Consider the following 11,652-nt stretch of genomic DNA (forward strand, 5'->3'; position numbering starts at 1 on the left):
TAAAAATTCCGTACCCATTTCTTTAACCTGATCCTTCCATTGTCATTTGCCCATGTAATGCCCACATGTATGTACCTAAAGGACACCAGTGTCACTTGGAACAAAACTGCAGCTCTATGTTTTGATGCCTTGGTATGACATGTCTGAGCATCTACCAAGTGGTAGTCCTGGAATGGATGAGAAGTCCATTAATGTACTTGCTACAAGACAAGAAAATACCACCACCTCCCAACCAATAAAATCTACATTGAGTGTGAATGCTCAGTAGACTGTAGACACTTGCTTCTCCTAGTTTTAAAGACACAAAATGACATGACAAGATCTGCTGAAACCTACTGCACAGCACACTTAATAGGTCCAAGGTACTAACTCACAGTATAAAGGACAAAATGGGAAATTTCCTTCAGCAACATTGGCTGGTGCGATGAGGTAGAACAGTGAGAAAACCAATTAAGGGAGGACATGACATTCTTAAGTTCCAACTTATTCCAACTAAGGAGCAAGAGACAGAAAATGTTACCAGCAAACTCATTGGAAAGTTAAATATTCAATTAAATACCAAACGAGACAAAACAGATCTAAATGAAACTAACTTGTTTCAAAACATCCCCATATTCTTATTTTTTCATTGGAAAATCTGGAATCTATATAAACCCAATAATGACTTAGACCCAACTTTTACTGGCAATAAGCTGCGATATTGACAGACTGTCTCAGACAAGAGACACTGCAAAGAAACATTACTACTACTCACTGAAAAGTACTGCGCATTTCACAGTAAGATTAGATCAAATGTGACAGGCTCTTAACCTCAATACTTGAACACAAAAATTCCAGAGACAAAACCATAATCAAGAGGTTTCCTTTGTGTCAAATATGTATGACGTCTGCTTTATTTCTACGTTAGTGTTACATGACGCACTTTATACAACTAAACGTAAACACAAACTTCACTTAATTTTGCTGGAAAGCGACTGTTTCGTTAACGATTAACGAGATAGCCTTGAACGGAAATCCCACTCCCCTGCATGACGATGCAATTATCATGCAGTATAAATCATTATACATCCAGATTTTCGTGAGGCACCAAAATCTTGCATCCCCGAAAACTAAATACATGCTACTGAACATTAAGCATTAACGGGAAATAAACTATATTAAGAAAAAAAAAAACAAGTTCGTGACTCGTTAACATTCATTAGGAAGAATGCTGAGCAGTCATGCAAGTTTATCAACACGTGTCAGCGGTGACAGGCTGGGCAGATCTACACTGCCGAATTTTTCTAAAACACCCCGATGAGGTGGCACATCAGGATATTCTCTACCCTATATTCTCTACCCATTTGCCTCATGTTCACCATTTCACTAAAGCGACAGCAGGCAATAAGCCAAGAGCGAAAGATGAAAACCAATATATACATAAAGAAATCTTCACAACACCGGCAAAGGCGGAGAACGGAGTCAGCTGGTAACTGCTGACACCATAACAGCTACCTCTAGGGAGGGAAGTTAGCTAGCTCACTGCCCACCAGAAGGAGCGAGATAAACCCTAATGTGGCGATCCGATTCTGATTTAACTCATAAGTCACCTACCAAAAAAAGGACCTTTCAACATCTGCCCTGCGTATCAAACACGGAACAAACCTTAATTACTTTAGTCTCACAAGTGAGACATACCAACCACATTGGCGATTAAGCTGGCTAGTTACACAGCCAGACACCTATCAGCCCTAGTTAGAAACTTTAAATGTCAGAGCCAAGGTAACACACCCAGTTAATACTCAGAAAGGCGCGTTCTCAGCTCGCTACCACAAAAAGGGAAATCATCCACCAAAAACGAGTCCTCGCCACGATGGGTTGCTGTCCGTCTGCTTAGCGTGACAGGGAGGCCCGGTTACAAGAGTCGCTCCTTCTAGTTGCCCGGTTAACCCATTTTCCCAGCGACTCCCTTTTCACCCCCACCTCACCGCTAGGAGACTGTTTCCACTCATAAAAGGAGACACTTAGCACGAACAAGACAAAAACACTGCGCCGGAAATCCTCAGAGTACTTACCCGGAATGATACGCGTTATACAAACGTGCGCGCTTTCAATTCATTCAGGGCGACAGCCTTTGATACAGCAGTCTGGTAAATTCCGTCGGTTAATTCCTCTCTGGAGCCGAGCGCCCCTCTTCCTGCCGCAGGTTGAGCTCGCGCAGAGCGTCTTCACGTTCGCGGCTGTGGCCGACGAGCGGCGCGCTTACGTCACGTGTCACCTCCAGCGCTGGGCGCCTTCTCCTGATTGTAGACGTTCTCCCGTTCCCGCTTATACATTTTTAAGATCTTTGTGTGGCTCCCAACCCAACCAATTCCTATTATAGTGTTATGAGAAACCAGTTCCGTTTTTAACAAAGGTTCCGTAAACGATTGCCATTTATTTTGATGTACATCTCATCCCATCGTAAACATGCATGAAAATATAGCGACTATGGGAGTGAAGTTTAATTGAGAAAAGTGAGGTCCATTGGCACTGTTGTCGTTTTGGTGTTATTAAACAATACTTACTCCTAGTAAATATTTTGGTTTAACAATTAACGGTAAATACTCTGCAATATAAATAATTGTAATCATTTGGATAAGTTATTTTCACTAATATAAATATTTTTTTTTAGACATGTAAACATATATAGTTAGGTAAGCAATGTAAAGCATTTTTAAACAACAGTATAAAATGGTTCCCTTGTGTGGTTTCCATGGATACCTATCTCCAGTCACTGGATAAAACAAGCATCACTGCAGTTTAAGATTCCATCACATGGCAGACGAGCGAAGAAAACCATCTATATATGGAGACTGATACAATATAAACCAAAACTGCATATTTCAGTGACTATGGGCTTCATAGCATCATCCAAATTTCAGAATTCAGCTCTGAAGCATTGTCATACCAATAACGACTCAGGCAAGGGACAATTGGTTAACTGGGCTGCATTCCACAGGATACCTTTGGGATAATTCAACGGCAGGTTTTTCTGATCCCACACCCTACTCAGTATAATTACCCACCACCTTAAGTGCTTGTTTTACTATCACAAAAAAACACCTTCTCAAAACCTAACCCTTTACATAATTGGTAAAAATAACAAATACGAACTGATTCACTGTGTATTGATAGGGTTACCACACCTGAGGGCACCTTGACACCTTCCCCTCCCCGCAATCTGATACTTTCCATTGACAAACAGCCAATGTGTTTCACAAGTGTCGAATTTCTGTCACTGCTGAAATTCCAGTTCTCTCAGCAGTCTAGCTGTTGAGTCTAGTCAATATGGCAATATCACTTTCCAGTAAACGACACCTTTACTATCAGCACTTTTAAAGACCAGAACCATTTGATTGATGAACCACACATGGAACTGCACCACCACAAACTGCATCATCACAAAATGGGACGCGTAGTCCATACAGCTCACATAATGCATATTCCATAGAATTTAAATGAAAAGAGACACAGGATGTACGGGCGTAAAAGCTTAAAAGTTAGCAGATCCGTTACCTCCTCATTTTAATTGATCATTTAATTGAACCCCAACAGGCAAACATTTACATTACTTAAAAAAGATGTTCGGAGACCCATTGTACACCATGTGTGAAAGTTTGCTTTCTTACAAATAAAACTATATACCAGGACACTAAAATGAAAACTTTCTGTATAAAAAATAAAATAAAAAATCCACTGGTCATTCATACATTTTCTCTTGAAATGTTTTGCACCGCCTACTGTCAGCATGAGGTAATTACAATCTAAATGGGACCCATATTTCAAGAACAGAACAATTTATATCAAAGAAATGCTGGTTGTGTTGTCTTGCTGCAAAAGCCCATACATTTTACTGAAAAAGAAACAGTTACGCAATGTCCCAGAATTCGGGCAAAATACAATACCCTTGAAAGATGTACAGTGACCAGTTAAAAATGTACTCACCACGTAATCTTAAGAGGAAAAAACTGACATATGAAATGCATTTTAATTTCCCTTAGTGAGTCAGATGGGCTCATTCGCATACAAGCGGGGGACTGCCAGGATCTCAAATTCTGATTTAATAACACAGAGACAAGGAAATTAACTTTTATAAAATGTAAACACCTAAAATGTGTATTAAATAATACCTAGAAAATTGTGTGTAAATTCATAACAAAAACAAAATAACCACACCAATTAACCTGTCAATATGTGGAAGAAAGCTACCATAAAAGCTTGTTTTATACACCATTACAAAAGACTCCATCTTCTAAAGAAAAAAAAAGGAAAACATCACACACAACTATTAAAACAATAAAATAACAGGACTTCTGTTTTTACTTGTCAACCTGGGGATACGTGGAAGTGTTTAGAATTGACTAGTTAAAAAATATAATTCTGTAATTCCACAATGAAATTGCACTGTGTAATGTCTTCACTTCTTGTTTTTGGTTTGACTGCGAGGTGAGCTCTTGAGCAAGTCTCGTATCCTGAGGTAGACGCCAGTTGCCTCAGCGACGTCCCGATATTCCGGTGTGTCTTCAAACGGGATGATACCAGCTGCAAACTTGCTCCGGTGGGGAACAGAGGCCACCTTCCCGGTGAATTCAGATTGCTTCCCGGTTCCTGGAGTTGCTGCTTCCATTTGCTGTGAGGGCTCACCTTGGACTGTCTCCACATCATCTTGAAGGCCCTCACTCTTTCCCGCTTCTGTGACACAATTGTCCTCATCTACCTTTTCTTCACAAACAAGGACTTCATCAGAGGGTACCGGACTGGAAAGGTCTTTGCCCTCGTTAGCAGTCAACTGTCTCTCCGTCTCCATTGTCTCCTCTATTTCCGGGTCAATCTGTGCAGGGGTGGAGGCACTGGAGGAGCTGATCAGCAGCGTTTCCACATTGGGCGTCTCAGAGTCACTGTTTGTGGCAGTGTCTGCACTTGCCAGGGCTGCCCAGATGAGCCTCTGCTGTTCCTCCAGCTCCTCCAGCGTTAGCCCGTCCTCCTCCGCGGCCAGGTCCTCCAGCCCACTCCCAGACTGCCCCCGCAAGGCAGGTGAGCCGCTGCTGCTAGGGGTGGCGGGAGGCGTGCCTCTAGGCAGTGGAGGCGGAGTGGGCGTGGCAGGAGGAGTACCCCTGGGCAGTGGAGGTGGAGTGTCCAGCCCAGGTGAGCCAGGAGGCAGTGGGGGCTGAAACTGGAAGTTGTCAGAACTTCTGGAACTTCGCATTTCTGAACCTGAAAGCAGACAAGAAGCAGTACAAAACTAAAACCAAAGTTCATAATACCTAAAATTAATAGAAATGCTTCAAAAAGGTAAAATAAAAAAAGAAATATGCTACCCAGAATACAGTGGGGGGGGGGTCTTTCATGGTAAGATTTGCCGAACAGATGGCTTCGCAAAAACATTTTTTTTATTCAGGTGGAGAAAAATTAAAAACTGGTCACTGAAAGACATCAGCTTTCCACTACATGGAAATACTTTGGATTCCACAGAGATGATATTGGACGAAAGCAAGTGATTTGCCAGAACGGCATTACGTCACGGCAACACCGCCAACATATCCGAGCGATTCTCTTAGTAAATTGTTCCATTTGCCTATAGTTTATTTTGGATAAATTCTGAACTTTTTTTTCTGCTAAAATACTGCAAAAAGATTCATATTGCAATATTTGAGTTTTCCAATATTGTGTAAGAGCAATATTCTTCCTTCAGACTGACCTGATTCAACATCCATGTCAGACGATCTGTCAAAATCTGACCGTCTCTTCTTTGAACGCCGAGGAGTTGAATCAGTCTCGTGAGATCTCTTATTACAGTTGGATCCAGGCTTTGAACAAAATATTATTACTGAAATGTGTGATTTAATGTGGACATTATATTGATGACAAAAACCCAAATGACGCGGCCTTTTTATACTATGAGTCATCCGTTTTATTCCTTACCGATGGGAAACTTTTAGATAGATAAGCTGCAAAATTGTTTTTCAGGTGGTCTGGCTGTATTGGGACAGAGCCATAGAACCTCCATTCCTAAAAATGGAGAGTAAGACAGCAAACTGTAGCATCTGAACAAGACATTTAAGACCTTAATAAGGTTAATTCATGACACCAACGTTGGGATGAAAGACACTGATACATACGTCATTTATATTGGCTGGTAGAGAAACATTGAAGCCGGGGAATTCAATCAGCTTGGAGACATCATAAGAGATTTTGTGCCTTTCAAATTGTTCATCTTCAGCTAGTTCTCCATCACCTGAAGCTTCACCAAGGCAGGGGGTGGGGTCCAAGTTAATACACCATACATCTCTCAGTCATAACAAACATCTTCAAGATTTCCCTCAGCCATTCCAATGCAAACACACATGGAGAGGTTTTTGAATCACTGCCCTCAAATGTTAAGCCACAAGGGGGGGGGGGGGGGGGGGGCTGTACACAGTGGGTTCCATTGCTTAGCCGCATTCAACATGGATTCTTAATGGTATTCAAATCTCTCTTAAAAACAAGTCACACATAACCTGGGATCAGGGAATGGACGTTGCCTGGGTGCAGCGCTTACCCTTGCCATCATAAAGTGCCAGCCCGGAGTTCTCCATCTCCGCCTCCTTCAGCCACCCAGGGGGGTAGCCCAGCTGCCGCATGCGGTAGATAAACGGGGGCAGGCTATTCTGTGCCACACCCATAGCACCCAGCAGCTCCACACTGGCCAGCAGATACACAGCACACAGGTCAGCAAGGCTCCATTATGCTTTTTCATGCCTTGAACTACAGGAAACCAAAGTCTCACTGCTTATACGAACCACAAATCGTCAATTTGGGCGAAAAAGAATCATCCATTTGGATTGTATGTTGATAACATACTGTACATAGATAATTACACTGGTTTACAAGGTTTGTGGTTCCCCTCATAATTTTTGGTCTGCCAGTAGGATTTTGTGATGCTGAAAACAGAAAACTTCATCACATTTCTCAGAAACAGTTAATTTTGTTATAATTATTGTAATATGCCTAAAACAGTTTTTCCTGTGATGTCTAGGCTATTTTAATAGTATATAATTCCTTATTAAAGTATGGGCATATCTATGAGTAATTCAAAGGAAAAAAAATTCTATTTCAATTTCTTAATTTTTAGGACCTTACAGAAATGCACAAAGTTCTGCAGGTCTGTTTTGCCAGAGTTTACAGGCCATGACATGTTTGAACATGTAGAGACAGCATCCTGTTCTGACATGGAAATACGATATCAAGGCAAATGGAGTCCCAGTATGATTGCTGATGTCCACTGGACCCTTAAGGGGAATGTTCCTGAGGCCAAGTACAGCAGAAAATCATACACTTCCACCATGCCCAGATACCGTAAATAAGTATAAAGTAAGGTTTAACTGTGTCACTCAAAATCCTTGCATGACAGGTAAATTCTGATTAGATATTTGAATTCAGCAAACAATAACGCAAGATTTACCTATTTTGATTTATGAAACAAAGTAAAAAAAATTGATGACCAGTGTTAAAACATACTCCATACAAGCTAACACCTAAATATACACCAATAACCCAAAACAATATGACCACTACCATTTGAAGCAAATAATGTTAACTACCTTGTAAAAACAGTGCATGTGAAGGGATAGAAACTATGCTACATTAGGTTCTTGTAGCTGACATGTTGAATACAGAACAAATGGGCAAAGATAAAGATGAGTGGCTTTGAAAAGGGCCACATCATTATGGCCAGACGACTGGATCAGAGCATCTTTGAAACCGCAAGGCTGGTGGCGTGTTTAAGGTCGGCCGTGGCGAGAACCTACTTAGAGTGGTCCAAGGGGGGAGAAAAACTCGTGAACTGCCAACAGGGAGTTCGGCAGCTAGGACTCCTCAGTGTCAGCAGTGAAAGGCGGCTATCACGTCTGGTACAAACCAGCAGAAAGGCTATGGTGGCAGATCAGCAAAATTATCACAGGAGTAACGTGTCATAAAGCAAACGGCCCTGTGCCCTATCGCGTGAGGGGCTATGTAGTCACAGGCCAGTTAGTGTGCCCATTCTGACCCCTGCCCATCATCGGAAGTGCTTACAATGGGCATTTGGAATTGGATCTTGAATAACAGAAAGAGGTCGTCCGGTCAGATTAATTGTTCTGCTGAATCATGTTGAACCATGCCAGGGACGTTCTGAGGGTCTGTGGATGCACTGGACTGACAAGGCCCCACCCTTGGTGATGGAGCCCAAACGCAACAAGGAACAATGCACTGTTTTTGCAAGACAGTCGACATTATTCCTTCACATGGGGCTGTTTATAATATTTTGGCTCACTGTCGTATAATGAAATGTCAAATATGTTATATTCATATATAATTACAGCAGCTTGTAATCTGGGACAAAATTCCAGGTTCTGACCTCACAATTCCAGGTTTGTATTTGCCAAAACGTTCCTCCACCTCTTCTTCGTGATACCTCTGGTTGCTCTGATTGTTGCCCTGCGAAAACTCCTTCCGCTTCTCATTGATGCGGTTCATGTCCCTTGGCTTTGGGGGTGGGGGAACAAACATTTTCCTCTTCATTAGAAAGACTCTCCTTATTGGTGGATTACAATCAGTCAATGACTGTAGGGAGCAACTAAACATAATGTCTACTAGTATGTCAGAAAATATAGCCAATGCAAAATGATAAAACTGACTTGCCTTGGTACAATCTTTCAGCTGATGTTCCTCTGAACCACAATTGAAGCAGCAGAACTTTGGTCTATAAGGAAAAGGCCAAATTTAGATTCCAGATGCTTCCAGTGTATTCCATAAATACAGTCAAACCTCGTTACTACGTACCCCGGATAAAACGTTTTCACCTTTTCAACGTACAGGTTTCTAATTCCCGTTTTTAGCCTATGTATTATTCCAATAGCAGCCATTGTTTACAGCGTACACCCTTACATCGTAAACTTCGATACAACATCCAAATTTCTAGAGAAAATATGAAAACTAACCATCGTTACAACGTACAGGGCTCTCCCCGCCCACCACAACTTGTGTCGCTACATCTGCCTGTATCTACCTGATCTTCACCCGGCAATGCACATTTGTTACACATTTGTTTATTGCGTTGCGTCCAGTATAGTTACTGGACTGCGTAGTAATGGCTTGTTAAGTGTTGTGTGCGTGTTCTTTGTTTATTACACCTTGTGAAATACCGGTCATGCTGGTAATTGTGAATTCAAAATAATAATGGAAGTAAAGGATTTTATGATTTAATTTCACCAATATTTCATTAATATTTTCAGGCCAAATGCCAATTTGGATGCGAATGTTTATTTTAAAAATCCATTTTGACCAGCCGTTGTGTATTATCGCCGGCCGGCACTAAGTAATCGTGTGTAATTTAAGGAAAATTTCAAGGATTTTTTTCAAGGATTTCAAGTAATAATGTGTTCGTTTGTTTTGTAGTCAATTTAAGGGTCTGTTCTATTAAAGTTTTATCATTTACATGGATATTTCGTGAGTTCTTTCATCCATCTTGCACTAAATGGTTACAACGATTTATGCTTATAACGTACATGTTTTTGATATCCCGTCTTGTACATGGTAACGAGGTTCGACTGTATATATATATATAATGTGGGGTGAGGAAGTACCTTTTCTCCTTGATCTGCATCTCCTGCCCATCTAAGGATATTACCTGGCCAAAGATCTGTTGGTATCTTTGCAACGCTGATTCAGGAAGTTCATGGTTAATGTTTTATGGGGGACTTCATGATATAAGCTACATCAGATGTAAACACCTTGGGTAAATGAGACCATTACAATGAGCACTATCATATCCCATGCTAGATGACACATCAAGTATTAGGCGTGTGACCTTGGGATGCCAAGCACCCTTAAAATGAAAGCTAAAGGTGGATAATGCCATCCATCCCAATGGTGACCTCAGTGGCGAGGATACTTGGGAATCTCCCATCCCTCTGTCAGTTGAGCATTCTCATTTAGGAGCGGCTGTCCTAGTTTGTCCAAACAGAAGCTGGTGAAGTACAGCACACTTCCCACCACCTACAAAAAACACACCACATACATGCCTAAGATGCAGTGGACAAAATGCCAAAAGGCCTACCTACTACACAAAGCCACTTTCACTACTACATCGCGCCCAAAAAGCCAGTCGACTTTGCATACTCACTGTGAAAGCATCTTTGATCTTCCTGATACCAGAGGTCATTTTTTCCTTTTCTTCCAGAACAAAACTTGAAGCCTGCATCAAAACAGAGCAGGAAGTTGAAATAATGAACACTCCTTTTCCAAAAGCATCAAATCAAAACATAAGACATACCTGTGGTTTGACATGAAAAGACGCTTTCTCCTTTTCCTCTTTCCCTTGTGGCTCATGCTTCTTAATCAAATCAAATATGTAATCTTCAATCTCCTGACGACATTGTCTGGGGAAAAAGACAAATACAATATTAATTCAATGTCCTAATCATTTATGAAAAAAGGGGGAAAAAGGAAAATTCACCAAAGCAATAACTTACTTTGAGAGGTCATTGTTTGCAAATAGTATCTGGAGAAGTGGTCCGTCTAATCTAGTGTTCTCAACATTCATTCCGCTGGAAAAAAAAACGTTATTTTTAAAAACGCGTAAAACGTAACTATAGTAGAGTAAACGAGCGCCTTAATTCCGAAAGTCTAAATTATTTTATAACGTGCATCATAGATCAGTTTACCTTGGTCTTGTTAAGATGTTTAGCTTTCTCTTCAGCTCCTGATGTAAATGCATTGTTAAGGAATACCAGTGAAAAGGTCAGGCAATCCACTCAGACGCGAGAAAGGAGGAAATGTGAGAAATCTCCTGGCCCAACACCAAGCAGCGGAGGTGGGTATCTACAATACGGCTAGAAAGTGCAAATATAAGACTACGATGCAGCGACACGAGCATCGCGGAACATGGTTGCAAAGGACATCCCAGCAGGAAAACGAAAGTGAAACACTGTACTTTAGAACAACACAGACACTGCGCCCACAACTGAATGGAGGAGAAACCTGGCGTCGGTCAGACCCCAACAGCCGCTAAACCTACACTGTACCCAGTTGTATCCAACATGCGAACCCGCCACTGAAACCTTCTGCCAGTCTTGCATAAAGTAACAGAAACAACAGCCAATGAGCAACGGGGTGATGGAAATATTCGTAGAAACTGACCATAGATTAAAATAAGAAAGCATCAAGCTTAACATCTCGCTAATTCCCGTTCGAACAGTAAGATGTGATTTCTCTTTCTGCGAGAGAGGCCACAGACAGCAGCGGGACTCTCTTCTCCGCAGCACGCAAGGATATTCTCGGCGATTAGGCTGTCGATAGTCTCCTCACACTCCCCCAGCCTCTCCCGTAGCTGCCGGAGCTCCTCCAGGGCCTGGCCGTCGTCTGCCGCGCAGACCTGCGGCCGCGGCGGTGAGACCCCCTCTAGCTGCTCGAATAGCTCGCTGTCACCGAAATCCAGCTCCGCCATATTTGCCTGTGGCCGGTTCGGAGTTCAGGGGGTCAGAGGTAGAGGAGCCGGGATCGCTGACTGGTGCGGCCGTAACTCCGCCTCTTCAGCCAGCGGTGACGGGGGCTGGAAATGGCTGTTTTGTGTTAGGAGCCCCCTTTCCACTTTATCGCGGAGTTTTCCTTAGC

At 42.1% G+C, this 11,652-nt stretch overlaps 2 protein-coding genes across 8 annotated transcripts in view; both read right to left on the reverse strand.

Annotated features, from left to right (window-relative positions):
• clip1a (CAP-GLY domain containing linker protein 1a) overlaps window positions 1-2,239 on the reverse strand; it is a 50,499-nt gene extending 48,260 nt beyond the window's left edge. For 3 of the 7 annotated variants that reach the window (XM_048978399.1, XM_048978412.1, XM_048978382.1), the window contains exon 1: window positions 2,055-2,237. The gene's annotated coding sequence lies outside the window, so the exon portion shown is untranslated. Of the gene's footprint in view, window positions 1-1,770; window positions 2,025-2,054 lie in introns of those variants that run through there. The other 4 variants (XM_048978422.1, XM_048978433.1, XR_007382815.1 and 1 more) reach the window with 3 other exon arrangements.
• A 1,290-nt stretch (window positions 2,240-3,529) lies between these two features.
• On the reverse strand, window positions 3,530-11,546 carry zcchc8 (zinc finger, CCHC domain containing 8). Its single transcript, XM_048979289.1, has 14 exons — window positions 11,312-11,546; window positions 10,704-10,744; window positions 10,512-10,586; window positions 10,313-10,418; window positions 10,163-10,234; window positions 9,932-10,035; window positions 9,624-9,689; window positions 8,680-8,740; window positions 8,396-8,523; window positions 6,560-6,702; window positions 6,141-6,262; window positions 5,944-6,030; window positions 5,720-5,828; window positions 3,530-5,235 (listed from the first exon to the last, which is right to left on the reverse strand). Exons 1-14 carry the CDS (start codon window positions 11,483-11,485, stop codon window positions 4,439-4,441), a joined length of 2,085 nt encoding a protein of 694 aa, XP_048835246.1. The 5' UTR covers window positions 11,486-11,546; the 3' UTR covers window positions 3,530-4,438.
• Window positions 11,547-11,652: the final 106 nt, after the last annotated feature.

The sequence above is a fragment of the Brienomyrus brachyistius genome, chromosome 2 (assembly GCF_023856365.1).
Source record: "Brienomyrus brachyistius isolate T26 chromosome 2, BBRACH_0.4, whole genome shotgun sequence".
Taxonomy (NCBI): Eukaryota; Metazoa; Chordata; class Actinopteri; order Osteoglossiformes; family Mormyridae; genus Brienomyrus; species Brienomyrus brachyistius.

Coding starts and splice junctions, on each gene's coding strand:
- zcchc8 (XM_048979289.1), bottom strand. CDS start 11,485: ATGGCGGAGCTGGATTTCGGTGACAGCGAGCTATTCGAGCAGCTAGAG. Junction 10,419..10,511: donor GCAAACAATGACCTCTCAAA/GTAAGTTATTGC, acceptor CTTTTTCCCCAG/ACAATGTCGTCAGGAGATTG. Junction 6,263..6,559: donor GGCACTTTATGATGGCAAGG/GTAAGCGCTGCA, acceptor GCCTTGGTGAAG/CTTCAGGTGATGGAGAACTA.